General features: G+C 36.4%; 2 protein-coding genes and 1 pseudogene across 32 annotated transcripts; all 3 read left to right on the forward strand.

Annotated features, from left to right (window-relative positions):
* On the forward strand, positions 1 to 8,127 carry ARPC3 (actin-related protein C3). 4 transcript variants are annotated; one of them, XM_011625569.3, is made up of 6 exons: positions 1 to 586; positions 784 to 812; positions 4,708 to 4,783; positions 5,928 to 6,036; positions 6,735 to 7,004; positions 7,592 to 8,127. In XM_011625569.3, the coding sequence occupies exons 3-6, from the start codon at positions 4,781 to 4,783 to the stop codon at positions 7,732 to 7,734; spliced, it is 525 nt and encodes a 174-aa protein (XP_011623871.1). In that variant the 5' UTR covers positions 1 to 586; positions 784 to 812; positions 4,708 to 4,780; the 3' UTR covers positions 7,735 to 8,127. The 4 variants fall into 4 exon arrangements, with proteins under 4 accessions (XP_011623871.1, XP_011623872.1, XP_088709230.1 ...); XM_011625570.3 differs by having other exon boundaries at positions 6,819 to 7,004; XM_088853104.1 differs by lacking the exon at positions 1 to 586 and having other exon boundaries at positions 782 to 812.
* Positions 782 to 3,191, forward strand: LOC18435654 (uncharacterized; annotated as a pseudogene). Its single transcript, XR_016045440.1, has one exon. The product of XR_016045440.1 is annotated as an uncharacterized LOC18435654 (transcript).
* On the forward strand, positions 7,592 to 22,667 carry LOC18435656 (phosphatidylinositol-glycan biosynthesis class X-like protein). Of its 27 annotated transcripts, none has more exons than XM_088853085.1 (5): positions 7,592 to 7,744; positions 10,524 to 10,644; positions 20,168 to 20,576; positions 20,683 to 20,852; positions 22,156 to 22,667. In XM_088853085.1, the coding sequence occupies exons 2-5, from the start codon at positions 10,531 to 10,533 to the stop codon at positions 22,414 to 22,416; spliced, it is 954 nt and encodes a 317-aa protein (XP_088709211.1). In that variant the 5' UTR covers positions 7,592 to 7,744; positions 10,524 to 10,530; the 3' UTR covers positions 22,417 to 22,667. The 27 variants fall into 27 exon arrangements, with proteins under 27 accessions (XP_088709211.1, XP_088709218.1, XP_088709229.1 ...); XM_088853092.1 differs by having other exon boundaries at positions 22,202 to 22,667; XM_011625571.3 differs by lacking the exon at positions 7,592 to 7,744 and adding an exon at positions 9,144 to 9,582.
* Positions 22,668 to 24,307: the final 1,640 nt, after the last annotated feature.

Here is a 24,307-nt window from a genome sequence, read left to right on the forward strand (position 1 = left end):
GAAAAGGTAAAAATATAATAAGAAATTATTTTTGAAATATTTTTGGGTTAAAAGATATAATGGTTGGGGTTAAAAAAGTTTTTGAAATAATGTTGAAACATTTTTATAATATTTTTGGATTGAAATGATATAAAAGGATTTGTTGAAAATCTAAATATTAATTTTGAAGGTAAAAAATGTTGAAACTTATTAATTTTTATGATCAAAAGTGAATAAAGGAGGGAGATAAAAAAAAGACACGGCACTAAGAAATTTTTAAAGCTTTTTTTATGGCGCTTAAACAAAAATGGAAAGAAACCATTTTTAGGGTTGTCAATGAATTTTTTTTTAAAATTATCCCTATTTTTTGGATTGATTTTTGAGGTGCATCTTAATTCTTCATCCTTAAGTATATAAACTTTTTCCGTAAAATATTTAATCTCAAACTCAACCTTAACAAAACTTGCAATTGCCTCTCTCTCTCTCTCTCTCTCTCTCTGAAATCCAAACGATCGGCAACTATCTTCAAAATCGGCGATTCGCAGCCATCTTTCGATGCATTGATTCGCAGCAGATGGAATCAAGTTCTGCAATTTAGGGTTTAAAGGTGCGTAATTAGTGTTTAGAGACAGAAGCCATGATCTCCACGAAACTTTGGTGTTTCTTTCATATTTTAAGTATTTTCTGTTATGTTTTTAGGAAATTTTCATGGTTTTATAATCTGTCTCTCTCTCTCTCGAAAATGGCGCTCTACCTTGGTTTTTCACAGCTGAAATATTTATAAAGGTGGTGTTTTTTGTTCAGGGAAGTGAATTTTCAGCCATTACAGGGAGGTAATTCTTCATGTGACTTCAATTTCTCATCTATTTTGGTTTCTCTCCATCTCCATTCATGGTTTTGATGTAGTTCCTTCTGATCTGACTGAAACAGGCATCTTCTCCCTGTTTGATCTGTAATTTGGCTGAATTTTGTGATTTGCTTATATAATCATATTTAATGACTTGTTGAGTTGTGGGCGATCTGGTCTGAAAATGTTTATTATTATGTAAAGTGATTAGTTGATGCGTATATTGTCTCTCGGTTTTTGGTTGTATTTTTTGGTATTTGTATGATGAAATTAAGGAGAGATGCTTATAAGCATTTGGGGCTATAGAAAAATTATTGGAGAATAAATGGGAGTGTCTTCTATGAACGAGGACTTAGAATCATGAGGAAAATCTAGACAATCAGCGAGAAGAGAGAGAGAGGAGAAACCTAGAGGAGGGAGATAAACAGGAGAGATATGGAGGTCGCACGAGATTAGGGCAAAGAGAGAGAAGAAGACAAAGAAGGGGAGGTAGAATTAGTGATAGAAGAGAGGTTTGGGGAAAAATGTTGCAACTGTGAATGGGGAGAGAAAGTTGAAGAAGGGAATAGAGCTCTGAAGAAGAAGCATACACAAGCTCTCTCTCTCTCTAGCTCCTGTCCCAGTCCAAGCTAAACCTAATAGAACTCTAGGAAGAATTGACATTTCCCACACATCTAATTTATTCAAGAGCATTGAACAGTGCAGTTATAGTCCCTCCACTTGATTATCAAATTTCCATCACGATCAATGTTCTCTCTCTCTCTTCACATGATCAAGAACCCTAATTTTTCCTGACTGCATCATGAGCAGCGTGGATTCCTTTAAAAGGCTGGTGAAGCTCGCAGCTCGAGCATTTTATGATGACATTAGTACCAAGGGTGATAACCAGCCAAAGACAGGCAGAAGTGACAATAGAGGCATGGCTGTAGTTGTTCTTGATGCTTTAACCAGGCGCCAATCGGTCAAAGAAGAAGACTTAGCAAAGGATCTGAAGCTGCACTCAAAACAACTTCGTCGTACTTCACGATTTTTTGAGGAAGAGAAGTTCGCCATGAGGGATCATTGTAGAGAGACAGCAAAAAGTGCAAAAGTTTACAATGCCGCACTTGCTGCCACAGGTGATGGCCAGCTAAATGGAAACAGCGAAGAAAAGATGAAGATGAATACCCACTCATACTGCTGTTTAGACTATGCTCAGATATATGTCATTGTGAGGTACATAATTCATCGCATGAAAAAAAAGCTTAAAGATGATATGGAGGACAAGAATACCATCCAGAAATATGAATGTCCTAATTGTAAGCAAAAGGATTTCTCTTTGGATGCACTTCAGTTGATAAACATGCACGACGAAAGTTTCCATTGTGAAAATTGCAATGCTGAACTTGTCGCTGAGAGTGACAAGACAGCTGTTGAGGAAATGGGTGATGGAGATGACAATGCAAGGCAGAGGATGTGGGAAAAATTGAGGGAAGAATTGAGGTTGAGCTGAAGCCATTGATGGACAAGTAGGCAAGAGTGAAAGACCTGCCTGCTCCTGAATTTGGAACTTTTCAAGCTTGGGAAGCAAGGGCTATTGCAGCAGGTCGTGCGGCTAATGGTGATTCGGCTCTTAATGACTCATCAACAGCTGCTCAAGGGCAGTGATATGGTGGAACTCCAATGCCTTTCCTTGGGGAAACCAGGGTTGAGGTTGCTTTAGCTGGTGTAGAAGTAAAGGAAGAGGATTCAAAGCCTGATTCTGCGGCCACTGTGCACAAGGTTCTTCCTTCTTGGATGATACAGCAAGGAATGAACCTCACAAATGAGCAGCGAGGGGAAGTCAAGCAAGAAATAAAGACAGAATGCTTCAATGGCTCATCCATTTGAAAAGAAAAAGCCAAAAGAGGAGGAGAAACAGAACGCTCAAACAGATATACAGGAAGAGTATCTTAAGGCATATTAGCAAGAGGAGCAAGCTGCTGCTGCTTACAGTGTGGCCTCCACTTCCAATGTCATAAATGGTGTTTCTGAGACACAGACCGAGCGCTGGGTTGGCATGAAGGTGAAACAAGAATACAATGAAGATGAAGATTATGTAGAATGGAAAGAAGCTACATCTTCAAGGGTTTCCTCTGCAGCTCCCAAAATAAATGATCTGAATGAGGAAGCCGATGCATTCAAGGACGATGATGATGAAGATGAGATAGACTGGCAGGAGGGCTAATAGATACACGCACAAGCACATACCCCTCTTGGTTTGTGTAATTGCTGAGATGAGTTTTAGTTTGTGTTTTAGAGGAATGATAATGGAAAAGAGCACTCTTTTCTCTGTTATCAATGTAATTCGCCTAGTCTTTAAATATATAGTGGCCTCTTTGTGACATTGAGGCAATGAGTACTCTTTTCTCTCTTTCTCCCTCCTCTCTCTCTCTCTCTCTCTCTCTCTCTCTCTCTCTCTCTCTCTTTCTCTCTCTCTATCGCTCCCTTTGTGTGTGTGTGTGTGTGTGTGTGTATGTCAAAGTTTCTGAGTACTCTCTCTCTCTTTCTCCCATCTTTTCTTGTCCAGGTGCTTTTTGGATGGAAAAACCATGGTTCGAAAGGGCTAATTTTGTATTATTAATGTTTTTTGTCAAAAAAAAAAATCCAGACAATTCAACCTTTTGATTTTGGGAAATATATGGGTGTTCATTTATGGATTATTATCATTATTTTTATTTTCTTTCTAATTTTAGGAGATTGGAGTCTCGACCTGACATGATGTATCCCTGTTTCCTTGTTAAGGAGACTGAGATCCATTAGGATCATTCTTCCATTAATATTATGGATCTCTAACTCTGGGTTGTTTATCGAACTTGTTCCTACTTCAGACTAATAATTACCACTATAGTATATATCCCATGAGCAAATGTTAGTGTGAGAATTCTACTAAATAAGTTACGCACTTGATTCTTTTTTAGGATCCATAAAAAAGAGAAGTTATGGAGTGTAACATGACCACTTAGAAGGTGGCTGTTGGAAGAGGCAGTGACATGTAACACGCTAAGATAGAGATCATAGATATTGTGAACCATTTAGTTTTATATATTATAACTTAAAAGAACTTGTGACGGTCTTCGTTATATTGGAGCGGTCTCTGAGTACTGGGAGGCAGAATAACTGGATACATGGTGAGGAAATCATTGAGTTTGTCCCAAGAAGCCTATTACATTTGTGCCTATAGGATTTAAAATAGAAATGTCAAAGGTATAAGTTTATTTCCACCCTAAATACAAAATGGATGAAATATCCACTGATTTGTGTTTAACTGATGAAAGAAAGGACTGTGCATGCCTAAGTTAAGAATAATGCTCTCCTTTTGGGTTGATTAACGGGGATTGGGAACTTGACCCTCTCACCCTAAACCCGTATATAAAACTCTGAACCTCAACTCAAATACTGCTTCATAGTGGAAGTGGGGTAGATAATTGTAATCCTATAATGTGCATTAGCATGCACATAGTTGAACATTGAGGTGAATTTGAGGAATCAAGTGTTAGGTTCATGCCTTTGGCCATGAGGGCTGTCTCACCCCATGATATCTTCATATCCGAAGGGTATTTATTTTCTTCGCTTATTTACTTGTTTGCACGAAATTGCTTTATCTTATGCTAGTTAATGGTTAATAGGAAATGTGCTCTACAATTATTTTGCATGAAAGATTAATAAGAAGTGGGGAAGTATGATACTGTATCATTCTTATGGTGGTTATACCTGACCCTGGTTATTAGTTACTCATGCTATTCCATTCACTCTCTGCATGTTTCTCTGTGCTTTCATATATCACTACTATTCTCTTCATCACTAAAAAGTTAGTTTTTGCCTTTTGTTTTGATTGAATAGTTTTTGAACAACCCATGCAGATTTCTTTGAAGTTTGGCCATAACTCAGGACTGTGAAAAGAAGGGGTTGCCCCTTACTCCCATTGCTTTAAGAATGGTCAGTATCCTTTCCTGTTGAACAAAGTTGATATTTGTTTGCTTTCTATACACACACAAAAAAAGATTTTTAATTAGTGAAAACTGCTTCTTGTTTTTGCTATTCATATACTCTTTCCCCCGAGTAGCATGATTTCTTTTCTGTGACATTTATTCTTTATAAATGTTAGTGCTTTGTAATGCATCAGGAATGATTATAAATTCTGTTCATTCACCTCACGTAGATCAATATTTAAAGAACATTGTTCTTGTATATTATTCTTATTTTTGTGTCTCTTGTCTCCCACATTTCCCTCTCACATATAAATATAATGATTGCTGTGGTGACTGGAATTGTAGTTTCTGCTTCAAGGTCACAAAGAAAATCTATTTGTCCCTCCCTTCCTCCCATACACACAAGTCATAATTTACAAATTGATTATTTATGCTTTCTTTTGCATTTGTAAAAAGGAGCTTCCTTTTAATGCTTTAGGCCACTCTTATAACTCCTCGATATCTGATACCTTCTATTTGTCTTGAAATGCATGTCTGTCAGTAGCACAACCCTATCCTGGCCTTTGATTTCTTGATAATGAATTAACCTTCCATTATTTATCTTCAACTGGCATCCTTTTGTTTCTATCTATTTAAATTCAGCTCCACAGGAAAAGGGTTTTAGTATCTCTCTCCAATGTCCATCTAAAGTTTATCAAATTTCTCTCTCCTTATGGAAGTCCAGTCCATATACTCCCAAAAAAAAGGGATCACAATCTCTCTATCTCACGTGAAAATTCAATCCATAATCCAAGGAAGATTCCAAAAAAATAAAAAAGGCAGGATTCCTATCCTCTTTCTCTCCAATGTGAAATCCAACTCAATGAATCTCTCTCTCTCCCTCTCTCTCTCATACATACGCACACACACACACACTCTCCCACCCTTCCCCACACATCCATGCATAGCATGAGACATGGATTAGGTCTGGTATAAGTTCATTTATAGAGATAGCATCTGTTTGGAGCCTTCCTTGTCCTATTCAATATGATTGACCAAGGCGCTGGAATGATTGAGCATCATCCTTTTTGTTTCTATCCATAAATTTGTTGTACGCATGTAGTCTGTCTATGTTGCGCTGTTAGAATGAAACTAATTGCATTTGGTGACAGGTTTATCACTCAAGTTTTGTAGATGAAGAAGGCATTACTAAAGCTTGTGGGTGCCCTCTACTCCCCTTGAAAAGCCACATTAAAGGCCCTGCTCCAGTTTCTAATAAAGGTCGTCATATAAGCTTTTATGTACCTAAATATTATAGTTAAAAATTCTATAAGCCGAAGAGCTTATACACTATAGTGTAAGCCTAATGGCCCAGATTGAAGGAGGGGGCAATCTCGATGTCCAAGAACCATAGAAACATTTTGCCCAACATTTTACAACCACATCCATTTTATTACTTTTTATTTGGGGCACCTGGATGAGGCACACACTTGTGCAAACTTTGAGGTCCTTAGGACTCTTAATTTTCAGAAGAAAATTTCAACACGTAATGCAAACTGTTCATTTCCATATATATGTATGGAAACATTTTCCTGAGTTCATGTTAAGTGGGCTCTCCTTCCAAAATCCTTTTGGATCTTAAAATTAAGTCGATAATCTTGATTATCAAGATCATGAATCTGAAAAAAAAAAAAATTTAAATTAAAAAAAGATTATTATAGAAGATTTAAATAAATGGTCCAAGAACAATTTTGAAACATCTATTTTTAAGATTTAAAATTTATTATTTTTTCCAAATTCATGATTGTTGATTGTTTTGATTGAGATTGTTAAATATTAGATCCAAAATCCATGGATTTTGGAAGGACGCTGCACATGAATAGGGTGAGTCAGCTGAGGCAGTCATGGGCTTCATATTGTTTCTTAGTTTCAGAGCATTGAATTGATTAATTAATTTTATTCGACTTAGTTTTTGGCAGATAGGAGTGATATTGTGGATGAAGCCATCACTTTCTTTCGAGCAAATGTTTTCTTTAGGAACTTTGACATCAAAAGCTCTGCAGATAAGCTTCTCATCTATCTCACCCTGTACATAAACGTGGCTCTAAAGAGGCTTGAAGGTTGTAGAACTTTGGCTGAAGGGACAAAAGCCATCATTAATCTCGGGCTTGAGAAGGTCCCTGTGCCTGGAGAACCTGGGTTCCCTTTTGGTGGTCTATTTGCTCTTCCACCGTCGCAGCGAGAAGCAGGTCCTATTTCTTTATATCTTTACCATTGTTCAATGGAGTGGTATTTTATGAATGGTTGGAGATAAACTGTACCCGGGTGAATTTTTCATCGTGCCTTTCCAGTTGATCTTGAACCATTCATTAGTGGGAATGAACGGTTGATCTAGCCTTGGAGTACGATATACCTATACTCCAGAGGAGTTTGCTATAGTTCCCCTGTCCTTATCTACTTGAAGTATTACTTAACTCTAGCTCGACCACCACAAATGTTGTTGCTGCTATCATAGGGTAGAGAAAGTTTACCGTGCTTTATGTGATCATAGAAAAATCTTGGTGACTAATTATCACCGTCCAATCAATGTATGGCCAGTGGTGGACCAGGATAGCACCTAGCAGCACCTGGGTCATTTATATTCTGGTTCCTACTCCCTCTCAATGACTATTCATCATGTGATTTAGCTTGCGCACATGGATCACAACATATTTCAGTATTGAATTTTATACATCTTCAATTGTTGGGTTTTCTTGGATGTTGATTTTGAGCTATTGTTGCTTTGCGACAATAGATTTTGGGCTATTGGTTACTCTAAGCGGTGTTGTAATTGCAGAATTGTTCAGGAATTATCTTAAACAGATCAGAGAGGAAACCAGTGGGAGGTTGCTGAGGTGTGCATATCGGCCCAATGGCACCCCAAACAAATGGTGGCTGGCATTTGCTAAGCGGAAATTCATGAATATTATTGTTCCTTAAGTGTAGAAAGGTGATGCAATGCAGTAATCTATGATGTCTCATACCTGCACAAGATTTCACTGTTTCTAATTTCTGGATGGTTCTTCAATTCAATTTGTCTTTCCATGCCTAAGCATCTGTATTTGCAGGAATCCACTTCTCTCTCTCTAGTGTGTGCATGTGTACACGCACATATTTAGGTTCTTTTTCTCAAGTGTAACATAGTGGAGATTGGATATTTTTAAACCGGAAGAATGATGGTCAGTGCATGCGACGTGGAACCTGGATTCCAAACTCTGTTTGCCTTTCTCAAATGCAATGCTGTTTGATTTTCCAATGTAATGTTAGATAATATATTAATGATTGTATATGGAGAGCAATTTAATGAGAAAAGATATGGTACTTATAGCCTCACTAAGGGTATGACCCTTAATAGAGCATAATGATATACTGGGATTTGTGTGGCTTACTTCTATTAGTTGGGAAAATGTTTTTGACGATGATAATGATGGCAGCATGGAGAGCAATTTAAGGAATTTTTCTACCTGAGATTTGATAATGATGGCAGCATGGAGAGCAATTTAAGGAATTTTTCTACCTGAGATTTGTGTTTAGAGATTAGTTTATCCCTGTTGCAACTGCAAATTGTACTCGCAGGGTAGGGTTGTCAATGGACCAAGCAATTTGAGCTTGAGTGTGGTCTAGGTTGTCTTAGACCAGATAAAACTTGAGTTTTGCTTGAGCTTGACACAGGCTTGAACAACCGAGCTTGAACCAGACTTTAAGTAGAGGTGAACTTTGAGCTCGCCTTGGCTTGTTTTCAATAACTAACGCGTAAACAAGATGTAATTCATGCCACAACTGAAGGCAAGCCTATAATACATATTAGGGAAATTTATGATCTAGTCCGATCTTCAAAACTAGGTGATAGGTCCAATGTTTTGTTTTTAACATTCAAATCAACTTTTTGGGATCTTGTATTTCTATTTTCACGTGGTTTCAACATTCAATGTCCAAATCAGGGTAAATGGGAAATAAAAAACTCTAAAATTAAGACTTAAATGTAAAATAAAAAATCTAAGAATTTTTCATTTCTGAAAAATCAAGTAGGACTAAATTGCAAATTTGCATACAAACTACTATTATATGTTGTATTTTTTATTAGATGTGTGTCATATGTCGACTAATCCAACTCATGGTTAAGTGCTTTCTATAAATATTTCAAAATTAAATAAAAATAAATAGTATGTTAAATAATTTATCTTTTCGGTATATTTTGATAATTTCATGCGAGAACCATATTTCCCGCTGGTAGATTCCGGTTAAAAGCGGAATTTTTAATCAATTTTCGCCAATTTATTGGGAGGGCTTCAGTTTTTATGAAAAAAAAGAGGGCCTGCACTAATACTTCAAAGTTAAAAACTTCAAACGAAAGGGCATAGATCCTAGAACGTAGTGACCATTCTCAAATGAAAAAAAAATAAAAATACTCGAACTCCTTGTGTGCCTAGAAAAATAATGAAGTCCAAAGATTTAACAATTTTTATAGGGAAAGATGTGGGTATTAAAAAACTATAATTAAAGTTTTTTATTTTAAAAAGAATTTCTAAAACCTGGATCCAAAAATTCCTCTCAAAGAGCGATATTGATCGAGGGAGTTTTTGTACAGTATAGCGTCTCACAGGAGCATGCTATTCGCCCACCTCTCGAACGTATTTGCTGAGCACCCCACCCTCCCTCCTTCGCTCTAGAATTGCGTTTTCATGGTGAAAACCTATTTTCTCCCTTTCTACTCCGGTGCCGAGATCTTGCATTAAAAATGGCAGAGAAGAGATGGAAGTAGCAGAGACGCAAGAATGGTGGAACAAGGTGCGGCGTATGGTCTCTCTCTCTGGGATCGAGCTTTATGTGTATTGACACTCAGTTTCTAGTAATGGGTTGATAAGCCATCACCTGGGCTTTTAGGGTAACCTGAGGATGTTTGTTTCTCTAACCTGATTGTTGGTTCTGGATTTTTTTCATATTCCTTTTTTTCTTTAAAAGGTTTCTGAGAGTTATATAGGGTTTCAGATTGATGGATTTTGTCAAATTTTTTTAGTATTTTTTGAGGCACACTTTGGGGTTTCACTTTAATGAAATTTTGTGGTTTTTTATTTTTTTATTTTTTTTAAGGCTTCTTGGATCAATGTTGTGTTGCATGTGGATACTTTATGCCATTATTTATTTCTTTCAATTTGTTGAGTTACTTAACTATACTTCTCTACATATTTTGTGATTTTGTCGATAAATTCTGATTTTGTTCATCAAAATCTCAAATTTATGAAAATGCTGAAATATAGCTACATAGATTGTCAAACAACTATATATGTAAGGAAAAGACATACATTAAGACATCATATAAGCAAGATACATGGAAAGCCAGCAATGCTTTTATTCAGAATTTCAAAATCCTGAATATTCAGAGTTTCGTTTTCTCGAACTTACCCGAAAATCCTCTCTCTTGAAGACACTTTCTCTTTCAGTGCTTCTGTCACTAAATTGTTTGAGCTCCAGATCGTTATTTGTTTGAGAGGGCCCTAGTCACCACCCATTTGTGAATCTGTATGTTTTTTTGTCATTCCTAATATCTGCATGGTGTTTATACACGAAATGAATAAATGTTAATCTGTCATGACTTTATGATGTCTTGGTTAGATGTGTAAATGTATTTGAAATTTCCTTTTGTTCTATTTCAGTTTTGCAATGGCAAGTCTATGATATCTTGGTTAGACGTGTAAATGTATTTGAAATTTCCTTTTGTTCTATTTCAGTTTTGCAATGGCAAGTCATCATCGGATTCATATAAGTTGTTCTTCATTGCGTGGCTTTATTTCCTTTCTAATATCAGCTAGTTTGGTTATTTGTGTTGCTGTACCATCTTATGCTACTGAGGTCAGTTGAACAAGTGCATCCTATTTCTACGATATTTTTTTCTTAATTATTCTGACAACATACAATCATGGTGCCTTTGATTTGTAGTTGAGATGATTTCTGTGGTTCTAGCTGCCCTTACTTTCTCCATAGTTGACTCTTGATTTTTGTAACACAGTTTCTTGATGTCACTTGGAAAGGGTTTTCAATTTTGTCTGCATGATAACTTTGGGGTGATAATCGGGTCGGGTCTAACTGACGTGGGTCTGGGTCTTCCAGCCTAGAGCTAACAGGTTTGCATGGGTTCCGGGTCCAGTTGACCTGGACCGGGCCTAGTTCGAGTCTACCCTGAACCGTGTCGAGTCTCTACCCTAGACTTGACCCGATTATAGCTCTACAAAGCAGGCAACAATAGAAAATTCATATTTTATAAATGCAACCTCGTTTTGGTGACTGCTATTACAAAGATGGTGCTTCCTGGTGATTCTACTTGTGCTTCCATTGCAAGGGTTACATTTGAGATGGGTGATTAATTATTTGTGAATGTGATTTGGCGGGCATTGATCAAGTAATTATGATTGGTTCATTTCCTATACCTTGAATCAAATTAGTTACAAATTAATTATTTGTGTTGGTTGATTGGAACTGGACTACTTGTCATCTCTAGCTACATATATTATTTGAAGATTGTGAAATCTTTAAATGCACGGCCTTCTTATGTAGCAGAAAAGTATAGCATCGATTTTACATATTATAGATGATGTTATTGTTTTAATAGGGGGGTAGATTTCCTCCCCCTTTTAAAAGCCCTGGTTTTCACAGTATTCAGGTGAGTCGCTATAGAACACGCGCGAGTATCGTACAGGGTACATACTTGTTCCCTGTTCTGGGCAGCCTGCCGTGCCCGAGTAACTTACCCAAGTTTGAGTCGACCAGGGCTAGCTTTAACAAGGAAAGTGAAGGTAAACCTGCTTATAAAAATATATGGGAATGGAAATTCTAGCATTGGAAACAGAAGATTTAGGATGTTGTTTAATGTGATTGCACTAGAGAGTCCGACTTCGTTAGAGTTGCTGCCTCCATGCTTGCATGCTGTAAGGATATGAATCATTGAACAAAAAGCAAGCATAGTGTTCATGTAAGTAGATATATTTGTATCATCATCATCATAGCCTTTCCCAATTAATTGGGGTCAGGGGGTAGATATATTTGCATGAAGCCTCGAAATCATTGATAAAAAAGATGGTGAATTATTTGAAATTGTGGCATCCTTGGAACATGTTATACTGTTGCCTGAGAAAGATAAGGCTATTGGAAGGATTGCTAAAGTGACTTTGCATCCCTAATGCATATATGGTTGGATCAGCTCTATGTCGCAATGCTGATGAAGTGAACTTGATGGTATCGATTACCTTTGGAGCATAATTGAAGAGTAGGAAATTAAACTTCTAGAATTCTCTTTGTATTTTTATAAATTATTTTTTGGATTGTGTAAATCATTTGTTCTTATTGAACCTGGGACATTGCACTGAGGTTTGGATCTCCTTAATGTCTAGGATGGGTTTCCATTTCTTTTCTTTTTTCTTTTTTGCTTTTTGATTGGTCCCTTGTGGATTTTAACTTCTGTTGTATCTTATTGTTATGTCAACGGCGTTGTGAAGCCATTTAGTTGTATGTCTGATATATATTTGCCCAACTTCACATAGTCCTTATTCATTTCCCATCCACTTTGTAATTGTTTCACATAACTGTGGTTCAGATTATTAGTTACGTCATAATTGTAGCTCATGTGACTTTTTAGTTCCTTTTTTCAGATTTACAATTTCTTGACTTTGCAATCACAATATATGGATGTTGCCAGTTTTGACTTTTAGATTAGCGATGCTATCTAGTCATTTTGCTACACAAAACTCTTTATTGGCAACGGCTGAAGCAACATGTTCATATTCCATTTTGGAACAATTGATATAGCTTCTGTTCTTTGGACTGCCAGGGATTGTTTATCTATCATCAAAGGGTGAATATCCAACAAAGTGTGTACTTGGATTCTTCAGAATCGGCCTTTTGGTTTTTATTCCTACATCATTTCGATATAGTAGTTTGCCCTATACTATGAATCCCTCTTGGGTGCTCAGATAAATGCTTGGAGTTTTAGTTGGTGGAATCTTATAAAAGCGTAGGAATATCCAGGCAAGCGCCTGCTATTAAACGAGCGAAGTAGTGTCATGGCGACCTATGGGGGCAAAAATCCCCTCACCTGATTCAGGGTGGCACCTAGAAAGCCAAAGCAGTTACCTTTGGTAACATTTAGTTGTATGTCTGATATATATTTGCCCAACTTCACATAGTTCTTATTCATTTCTCATCCACTTTGTAATTGTTTCACATAACTGTGGTTCAGATTATTAGTTACTTCATAATTGTAGCTCGTGTGACTTTTTAGTTCGTTTTTTCAGATTTACAATTTCTCGACTTTGCATTCACAATATATGGATGTTGCCGGTTTTGATTTTTAGATTAGCGACGCCATCAAGTCATTTTGCTACACAAAACTCTTTATTGGCAACGGCTGAAGCAACAAGATCATATTCCATTTTGGAACAATTGATATAGCTTCTGTTCTTTGGACTGCCAGGGATTGTTTATCTATCATCAAATGGTGAATATCCAACAAAGTGTGTACTTGGATTCTTCAGAATCGGCCTTTAGGTTTTTATTCCTACATCATTTCGATATAGTAGTTTGCCCTATACTATGAATCCCTCTTGGGTGCTCAGATAAATGCTTGGAGTTTTAGGTGGTGAAATCTTATAAAAGCGTAGGAATATCCAGGCAAGCGCCTGCTATTAAACGAGCAAAGTAGTGTCATGTCGACCTATGGTGGCAAAAATCCCCTCACCTGATTCAGGGTGGCACCTAGAAAGCCAAAGCAGTTACCTTTGGTAACATTGATTGTTACCATTCTTTTGCCCTTTACAAGATATACCACTACGTAGAGAGCTGATGGCCTTTGTCCTTGAAACTTGTTGAGTTGAGATCATGATAGCATAGCTTCACTCGAGAGTCACATGCCTCCCTCGAATAAGATGAAACAGCATTGGCCATGGCTGAGAAATCCAATTTATTATGATTTTGAAAATCATACATAGAACTATAACTAGATCAGTAGTACCTAAACATTCTCTAATCTGCAATTTGAACTTCTTTAATCATGTTGTAGTTTGGTCATTCCTCGGTGTTGCTGCCTTCATCGGTGATCCTCTTGGTCTCCATGAATATGAAATTGTGGGTCACCAGAGTCTGCCGTCACCATGATACTTATCCTGTTGATACCAACTCAGTGTTTATCAGCTCCCTCCTTTGCTTTCTCTGTCTATTGCACCTTGAGTGTGTTGAGCAATTTTAGAGCCCTATCTTGGTCTCTTACTATTCAAACATGGGTTCGATTCACGCTCCATGTTATGAGTAATATTTACCATCTGGAAAGAGGAAAAAACAGAATCTTTATCGGTTTATCTAAATAAATGCGTTGAAAAACAGCAGATGTATCGAACCTTTCAATGAGATAGTGATTTTTCAATTCTCTCAAAATGGAATCTGTTCGAAACATATATGCCATGGTTCCTTTCTTTGACGGTGCAAATATATAAATTTCATCCTTTTTTCTTGCCTTTGCATGGCCATGAGGGCTTCTTCTTTGGGAAATCCCTTGACCCCACATGAGCTATGAGGTTTTGTTATGATGACATGAGTTCTGTGCATATTCAATGATTCAAAAGTGAGGAAACCATTAGAAATTGGATAATTGTGCTAAGATAGCATGTGATTTTATCATTGAATTAACAGTGTTGAAGTTGGTGGCAGTTTTATGATAGCCTTTTGAAAGAAGATTTGAGTCACTGACTTTCAAGCTGGGTTTGGTTAATCTTCAGACCAACATAGAGAAGATTTAGGATGCATAATTACAATACTTTTGTTTCTTGTGTATCATTGTGTGTTTCTTTGTTCTTTTGTTGTTTTTAACTAAGTTACTGTTAGATGCCTATATGGTTTTAGGCTAGGCACTTAGGTGGTCGCCTCGGCAGGCATGTTTAGCTCCTATACTTCAGAATTATGATATATTTGGAAGACCCCTAAAGGTATCATTTATTACAATCTTGTGGTTATAAATGAATCGCACATTTTGTTTAGTCTTAAGCAGTGGTTTAAAAAACGGATCGGTGCCCCGGATCGGGCACCTCAAAAACCCATCCGGATCGGTGAATCGGCGATCAGGATCGAGAATAGGCCGAATCGGTCTGATTAAGCCTTAAAAAAAATCCAAAAAATTTATGAAAATTCATTATAAATGTTATTTTTTAAGAATCCAATAAGAAATACAGGTATTACATTATTAACTTTCATTTTTAATCAATTTGCGAATAATTAAGAGGTTCTTTCCCTGTATGAACTTATGTTAACCATTAAATTTGCATCACATAAAACAAAAAACATAGAATTACCATGGATAAAGTATATAATCATACATAGACTACAATAAATAATGGATTAAATCGATGAAAAATGGCCACTAAAATCTCGAATCGGCAGAAAACCATAATCCACTAAAAAAAAAAAAAACCAAATTATTACAACCTAACTAATTATAATCCAAAATTATTACAACCTATCTAACTATAGTATTATATATTGCAACGAAAATTGTTGGTTTATATTTTATTATATAAATAATAACAAATTTAAAATATTTTATTATATCATTTAATTTAAAATGTATTATTGACAACAGTAAGAAAAATAATACATTACAAGATTTATAATGTAAATAAATAAATAAATAAATAAAATATTTGATTATCAATATAGAAATTATTTGAATGCGCATCAATTTTCGAAATAACACTTCAAATTTTCAAAAAAATAATTTTTTAGAATTCTAGAGTAAATTTAATGGAAGAGATTGTTAGAGACAGAGAAATATTTCAAATGTGTATGAATCATATCTTAAAATTATTATTCCTAAATTTATGTTAAAGCTTACCATATTATAAAAATAAAAATTATAATTAGATCAGTTATTTCTAGTTTGTATTAAAAATATTTGTTTTATTAAGAAATATCTTTTATTTTTTTGACAAGAAATACTCTTATTTTTTTTACGAGAAAATATGACATTTGTTGTATTACCTTTTTTTTTTTTTTGACAAGAAGAAAAAGATGTTAAATTACCTTTTTTTTTTTTTGCTTGTTGTATTACTTTTTATTTTTTTCATGATATTATTTTCTTCATTTTACTTTTTTGAAGACAAAAGTAAAAACATATCTTCTTTTTATTTGTTTTTTATTTGTTTTTTTTATGATATTATTATTATTATTATTATTATTATTATTATTTTTTTATGAAGACAAAAAGTGAATTTTGCACAATAGCGTCCCAACTGGGATTCAAGCTTGGGACGTCACGCATAGAAACACTGCTTCTAACCACTGCAACCTTTCACACGCTGCTGAAGAGTTCTCTACAATAATTGCCTATATTACATGAATTTTCACCATAATATATCTTTGGGCAAGTCCCACATCGAAGAATTGGAGAAAGTTTATACAGTATAAATACCTTTACAAAAGCCTAAACGTTGGTGCGATGGAGAGAAAGGGTACGCCTGCGGTAACATTTTGAACAAAATTACGAAAATGTCCTCAGTTAAGGACTCGCCCTGTGACGTCACGAAACGGCTGGAATCGTGTAATCAGCATCGGAAATCGTGATTTATGACGTAATCGGAGCAATTCAATGTTCCAAATTGCCGATTCTCTTCTAGGATCAGGCGATTCCCGGTTTTACAGAAGAATCGACACGGGATGACTGATTCTCGTATTTACTAGGGGAAGTCCGTTGCGTCTCGCTGATTTTTAAAACGCTGGTCTTAAGAGTGTTACATGCATCACCACTTGCATGATAAAAACTAATAAGTGGGAGAAATAAGATGTTGGATTATTTTGCCTAGAACTTTTTGTGTCCCATGCCTAGCATCTTGTTAGGTCTGCTATGGACTCGAACCCAACATGCTTGCAGTTCTCTTGAATTCTTGTTTCCATCCTATTTTTCTAAGGTGATGTTTGGGATGGTATTCTAGTCTTTCCAGAACATGGATCTGAAATCTATTAAGTTTTGTTGAGTATTACAAATTTAGAACACTGATTTTGTATTTTTTCCTATGATAGTTTCTTTCTACTTAATGTTTATTCTTGGGTTTATGTTTGCTTTTGGATCTCAAGTTTTTCTGGGTGGCTTAATGTGGTTGCCTACGGGCTGGTTGGTATTCGTTCCTACAGTTGGAATTACTTGGTTAGTTGGTTCTAGTTGGGAAGAGCTGTGCTGAGGTGCCTCTAGACGCCTAGATGGATTCCCACTTCATTATAACTTTTTTGGTGCTATTGTAACTTATCCTTGATTCGTATACATGTAGATCGATCTTAGGAGAAAAGGGGCAAGACTATATAAACCAGTAGGAAACAAGATGTCTATCATAAAGCATTCTGTTATTCTGCCAGTCTCCCTATTTGTCATTATTCTTTTACTTCACAACTTACTCTAGAATATAATGGAAATATAAATTCCTTCTAATTAACTAATCTTTTGTAGAGAGTGGGTAGTAGAAATACAAATATTTTTGAATAACTTGCTATGAAGATATTGGTTGTTTATTGGGTGAAGAAATTGGGAAATGGGGGCAAATCTGAAGTAGGAAATAATGAAATATGACATTCCTCTAACTGATCATTTGTGGAGAGTAGGTAGTAAAAAGCAGAAATATTTTTGTGAAATTTGAACCATGAAGATATTTGGTTGTTTATCGGGTGAAGGAAATAGGCATATGTAGGCAAGTCAGAAATAGGACAAATCAGCGATCTTAATGTAGAAGGAATTGTGTACATGGAGAGGAACTTGAGAAGGTGTTTTTTGCTCTTTTATGTTTAGTTTTAGTTTTATCAACACTTAAATTTGACTATAAAATTAATAGACCCTAAATGTGGATACTGCAGCACCGAGACTTCCCTCACATGTGATGTTATGCAAGTACCCAGATACATATGTATACAAATTGACAAAGTTGATGTAATTTATACATCCCTATGTGAATTGAGTTGTGGGACTGGTTGCCGTGGACTTGCCTAGCATAACTACAGCTAACGTTCTTCCTATATTTCTTGTAAATGGGAGATGCTGCCGAATGGATTTCTGCAGGTTCTCTTCTTATGAGACCAAAAAGCCAAAGGTCTTCACTTGTTAATTTTGTAACACTTTTGGTTTCTTTTTCTTGTTGGGATTAATTCCGGCTATATTCCTAATTTGATGATCATCTTCTGAATGGGGAACTCTGCCATGGCCGTTCCCAAGCTTGGATAAAGAAAGGAAGAGGGTTGTGATAGGTTGACATCCAACATAAAACTTTTTCCATGTCTATTTCATGAATCATGATCCTATGTTATAAATAGATGGTTTGGCCCTTGATAGAGCGGAATGACAGAACAAGATTCGTGTAGCTGACCCGAAACAGTTGGGCTAAGGCTCGGATGATGATGATGATGAGATGACGTTATTCTTTTTGTAAAAAGTGGTTAGAGAAACATGTGCAAGATCGCATGATATCATTGCCCGGGAAGGAGTACGAAAGAACATTTCAACGGTCCATAAAGATATATGCACTATAAAGAGTAGGGTCTGCTTTGCTACTGCCTAAACTAAGCAGAAAGCTTCAACATATGCTGTTGAATGAATAGTGAGTACTCCCAAGTGAAATGAGCGTTGTTTCCAATACTGAAAGGAGCACCAGAGGAAGATCACTTTAACAATCTTAAGTAAAGAACATAGCAGCATGGAATGCCAAGTTATCAATCTGAGTGGTAGGTCCGCACTGACGGAGTATTTGTTTGGGAGGATCTCGGTTTACTTATTCATAGCACTCTCATATCCGAATTAATATCTGAAAGGTGGTGGAAGCCTCTCTAGACTTATTCTTCTGGTTCCAGGACAAGTCCAGCCATCAACACAATCTAGAAGCTTCTGAAAAGGTTCTTAAAATGAAGGATGAAAGATGTGGGTGTTATGCTGTCCTTGGAGCCTTACTAAAAGTGGATTGAGCTGCTATGGGGGGAAGATCCATTTGTTGTGGGTTGTTTTGTTGTGTACTACAACATTGGTGTTCTTTCCTTAAGGATAACTCTGTTCGCCATACCCCTTAAAGATCAAGTGGAACCATAAATGCATGCTTATTTTCAGGCATTGTGTGTGTGTGTGTGTGATAATACCCTCTTCTTTCCATCATTCTCCAATTTCAGCAAACCGGATGCCATGCATGATAGCTTATGCCACAGTGTTGGAATCTTGGCCCTAACTCTTAATTTGACCTCTATATCATAACTAGACTATGATTTGACTTTCATGTGGAAGCCTTGTCCCTTTAACTAACTCCAGGATTCATGTAGTTTCCTGGTGACAACTTCAAAATGAATTGGTTTCAATCCAAAATGCCTAACGGACTTTTCTTCTGACTATTTTTTCGAACTGTTAAGCAGGATTACAAGATTGTAGCTGGCATATTGGTTAAGAAAAACTGAAATTGCACAAAGAATGCACTTCTTGTTTGAAGATCTTCCATTTTATTCATGAAACTGGTACTGGTACCTCTAGATTGGAATGTGTCTCAGAACTTAAAAATTTTGTACAAGATTAATTCTAAATTCAGTCAAGTGATTTAAACTTATAGGGAATCGGCACACCATGGTCATGGTGTTGACAGCTGCAGCACATCATCTAAGGTTCATTTGCCTTCCTCACCCACCCAAAACAAAAGTGATTGGAACTTCTGCTTCTACATGGCTATCTAAAGTCCTTAACAACTTCTTAAAGGCATTTCTGAAAATTCTAGTTTCATGGAAAGTCTTTCACGAAAAGTCTGATATAACGAGCAAATATCTATCTTCTTTTTTAAAATATTTCTTGGAGTTATTACGAGTTTGTTAATTCTCTATTTTCTTCGTTATTGGAATGGCAATGGTTTGTTGCATGATTAGTAATTAGGCTGTTAGAGTGAATAAGCGTTCAATAGACGTCATCCATCTATGGTTTAATTCTCGACTATTAGACAAACATGTTAGCAAAGTGTACAACACTTATGACAAGCACAACAAGGCCTTATCTTTGTAATACAAAAACAAAACTTTTATAGTTTGCACGCTGTATTGTAAGTTCCTTGGTTCCACATTGCTCACTTGGGTCTCTTTGTAGTCACAATGAATTTTGCCTTGTTAGATCCTTGTGGTCCCCTACTGTTAATACTGCCCCTGGAAGAATGATCTGATATGGATAATTGATCTTCTGCATGCTTATTTTTGACGTTTTAACATGGAAATGAATTATATATCTCATCATTTTTCTCATTCCATAGATTTTTGATGTTATAGATAATTATTTCCTGCATTCCTCTGTGCTTGGTTTGAAGGCATTCAACTGTTCATTTTCAAGTTGCACTTCTTTCAGGTCAATGGGACTTATGCAACAACATATTTTCATGAATCCAGTACTTCAACTTTAGTTTGTTGTCTTCCAAGCTCCGAGAAGCTTCTCATTGATTATGCTATGAGGAAACATGGTTTTCCATTAGATTCAGTTATTTATGGATCCACTATAGTGCCAAACATAGGTTCCCAAGAGCCTTGTAAACAGATGGAGCTCAATCTTGGTTCAATCCTAAGTCTGAGAACTCTACGGAGGCAACTGATTGGGCAAGGTTCTCATCGCCAATTAGCTTCTTCCATTGTGTTTGACATTCAAGCAAATGGGCCCGACCAGCTCCGAGTACATTCTTGTGAACTAGTTTTAATCCAAAGGCTGCAGAGTGGAGTGTTTGCAGACCCCTTTGAGCTACAACACCTGGTTCGACGTGGTGGTAAGACTAAATATCAAATTAATTCGGACTCTTTTTCCCCTTGTGTGGATTGATCTGGTTCCTGGTACTAAGTGGCTCTGCCTTTTTTTTCTTTTTTTTTTTAAAGTTTTTGTTGATGTTGGTGTTTTTGGAGATACGAATCTAGAGTTACCTTCAGCTCATTCAGGTCAGTCGGTTATTGAGGTTCATGTAAGTATCGATTGGGATAGCATCTTAGCAAGACAAAAGAGAGAACTGGAAATCGCTGTTGAGCTGCCCCTACATGCACGCTACCCTGTAAGTTTTTTCCTTTTCATTGATTTTCATGTTCTTTTGTCATTATTGTTACATTCTCTCAGGTCAATTATATGCAACGTCATATATGGGTCTTTGGTAAATGGCTGGTTTTTCTAATAATCTTACACTCTGGCAGTAGCCTTCAGATCTTTGTCCAAATCATCTTCCTAACTCGAGAGGAAACAAATACTTCTTTAACATCCATTTTGCTAAGCCAAAAGATTTCTTACTCCTGCAGGAGTATACTATCTATCTACTCCCTCGAGCAAAACTTTAACATCCATTTTGCTAAGCCAAAAAGATTTCTTACTCCCGCAGGAGTATACTATCTATCTACTCCCTCAAGCAAAACTTACACTAGGAGTATCTTCATATCCCAAATTTTGGGGATGTGAGAACCTGGCAACCAATCTCAAAAGAAGTAAAATAATAATAAAATCTCTCACTCGCTATGTGCCTAAAGAAAATGGCATACAAGATTGCAGTGGAACCATCCAATTTTTGGAGGGAATGATCTTTGAAAATAAATCATTTAGTTATACTTAGATGGATCCCAAATTTCCCCAAAAAAAAAAAAAAGAAAAAGAAAAAAAGAAGCTCCCAAGTGTTTTGCCCGATGGAGCAAATGTATAGTATGCTGGTGAGGGAGCACAGTATACACACTCTTTTGCTAAAGGGGGGCCTTCTGTTTCAATTTTCCTTTGTTATTTGTTATAAAAAAACAAAAATTATTTTGCTGTCTTGTTCTTGTTTCCCTGTAGCAACTGCAGGGGAGTTCAAGTTTTTATTTGCATTTCTTTGGATATCTTTTGATTAATAATGCTTGAAAAATTAATGAGAACCTTTATAAAAGTCCTAGTAGATTCAGGATTCCTACCTGATTTGTTCACTTTTTTTATCAAAGTTGACTTGGCGGCTCAGTGGGACTCATCTATATAGTAAGATTGGTCCAATAAAAATTAACTCCAAAAAAAGTACTGGTTAAGTCTGATCAAATAAAAATTAATTATAAAAAGGGACTGGTTCAATAAATAATACAACTTTACTAAAAAAATAAATGCATATTAGAACTAATAATTATTCAAAATGTCAAGGTATAAAGATTGGCAAAAAAAAAAAAACAATGATGTTGATTTGGGGTGTTGTTTTGCCTTCATCAGTCACACCCTTTAAGCTTATGAGTAATTCCCCTACGTGCCTTACTGCATGTGTTTCTATAGTACCAACCCAATTAGTCTTCTATGAGCATTGAGTGGATACTATTCTAGTTACATTCTTATTAAGGCTTCAACCTTAAATGCAGCCTATTGGTGAAGATAGTCATGCTACAGTTGAAATTGTGTTGTCAGATTCCATTATTTGTTGTAAAAGGGGAAGTATTGACGATAAGGAGTGTTCATGGTTTGGTGGTGCAGAAGCCACAACTTCAGATGTAGTTCAGTGGCGAGTACCGTGTGGAAATGAGGTACATTCGGTCTATGTATCCACTATAACAGCATTGTCAGCTTCGCTTTCTGCTTTGGTAATTGTTTATGCTTCTTTGTATGCATCAAAGTCCAAATAAAAGCTCAATATGATCATAGTTTTAGCTTAGTGGAAAAGATGAGCATAACCTTATTTTCTTTCTTTTCTGTTTTATTTTTCATTTATGATTCATATCTTAGCTCCATTGTTGTGGGCAAAACATTCAAAATTTGGTACCTGTTTATCTTTTTTTTTTTTTTTTTTCTTTTTGTAATGAGTAATGCAGAGTTACCAAAATTGCTAGATTTATTTTAAAATAAAAAATAAAAGAAAATGCTAGATTTGCAGATATTTCAACATTGCAGTCAATTAACCTTATGTCTGTGTACAGTGTGATGTGTATATGCTGCATCTTGATGAAAAACTTGCAGAGAGGGGATAATTAGTTCTGGTCTAGTAAGAGCCATTATTGTAACATTAAAGCAGCAATTAAAAGATTGCTGACTTGGGCTTGGACTTGCCCGTCACTTGCTGGCAGGGTGCTAGGTAGGGCTGCCAATGATCCGGGCCAGGCCTCAGCTCCGTGTCAGGCCTGAACTTCGGGCCAAATACAGGCTTTGTGCCGGGCGCGGGCAAGGGCAGATTTGTTCCGGATTGGGCTTTAAACAGGCTGGCCTGAATATCACGCAACCCTCCTTGCCCCTCTCCGCTTTTCTCACTTCCCCTACGGGAAGCCCTCTCCTCTCTCTCTCTCTCTCTCTCTCTTTGTGGAGTGGGTCTCTCTTCTCTCACTCTCTTTGTGGAAACAAGAGAAGTGGGTCTCTCTCTCTTCCATCTGCCATTTCTTACTCCCATCTCTTCCATACGCATTTGCTTGGCCCCACTATTCCATGTAATGGTCTGCCCAACATGTAAGACCATAAGAGAGAGAGAGAGATGGTAGATAGAGGAGAAACAAGGAGAGAATGTGGTGAGAGAGAGATGGCAGACAGAGGACGGAGAAATGAGAAGAGTCATAATTTTGGGCCAGGTCTTCCTTGGCCGGGCTGATTTTTTGAGCTTTTGCCGCGCCTGGCCCTGGTGGAAGCCCTAGTGCCAGGTCTGGAGGACTGACTAAGAAATAGTTTGAGTATGGCCTGAATCCATAAATGTTTGTATCTTTTTTTTAGGTGTACTTTACTCGTATAATAGAAAGTTGACACCTTATATAAACTTTTTCCATATATATTTATCCACATGGTGATCCATTTCCAACATTCAGAAGTGCAAATCAAATTTTTTGGATTGGATTGGATTGAATTATAAGCATAGCTAATTGCGGGGCTTGTGTTTTCATAATCCATTCAAAACAATTTTAAACCAAAATTTATGTAGATTATTAGTATTGTCACCCTTGTTTGAGTGAAAAAACAGAACTGCCAAGTGGTTGCCGAAAAACTTGGGTGGCCACACTAGCCACATAAAAGATGATGGAAAGGAAACTCATTATTTGATGAGAGAGGAAAGAACCTCTCTATTGTTAACATGTGAGTTTGAAACTCATGTGAATCTTTAAAAAAGCATTGATGAAAATATATATATTTTTAGGGAAAATCAGTCGGGGAGCGGGGAGAAGGCCGCTACCCTTTTTTTATTAATAGAAAAAAAGAAATTATATTTCAGTATTTTACAACCTTACAATAAAGTAATTGTGCGAGGCTTAGAACATTGAATGGTTGAATGGTTGATATGAAAACGTTGAAGCCTTCTTAGCAAGTACGACAACCACTATATTAGCCTCATGCTAAATGTGACAAAAATCGAATATGAACAGTTAACAGGTCATCATATTAGCCTCATACTAAATATCACAATTCAACTATGAAAAGTTTGAGTCTATAATGGCAATTAACATATAAAAAGTGAGGAATCACTTTCAATCAACTATGAAAAGTTTGAGTCTATAATGGTAATTAACATACAAAAAGTGAGGAATCACTTTCAATCTAAGG

Source organism: Amborella trichopoda, chromosome 12 (genome assembly GCF_054954075.1).
Source record: "Amborella trichopoda isolate Santa Cruz 75 chromosome 12, AtrichopodaSantaCruz75HAP2 v2.0, whole genome shotgun sequence".
NCBI lineage: Eukaryota > Viridiplantae > Streptophyta > Magnoliopsida > Amborellales > Amborellaceae > Amborella > Amborella trichopoda.

Coding starts and splice junctions, on each gene's coding strand:
- LOC18435656 (XM_020668040.2), top strand. CDS start 9,570: ATGGTGGAACAAGGTGCGGC. Junction 9,590..10,523: donor ATGGTGGAACAAGGTGCGGC/GTATGGTCTCTC, acceptor GTTCTATTTCAG/TTTTGCAATGGCAAGTCATC. Junction 10,645..20,167: donor TACCATCTTATGCTACTGAG/GTCAGTTGAACA, acceptor CACTTCTTTCAG/GTCAATGGGACTTATGCAAC.
- ARPC3 (XM_011625569.3), top strand. Junction 6,037..6,734: donor TGCTCCAGTTTCTAATAAAG/GTCGTCATATAA, acceptor AGTTTTTGGCAG/ATAGGAGTGATATTGTGGAT. Junction 7,005..7,591: donor ACCGTCGCAGCGAGAAGCAG/GTCCTATTTCTT, acceptor TTGTAATTGCAG/AATTGTTCAGGAATTATCTT.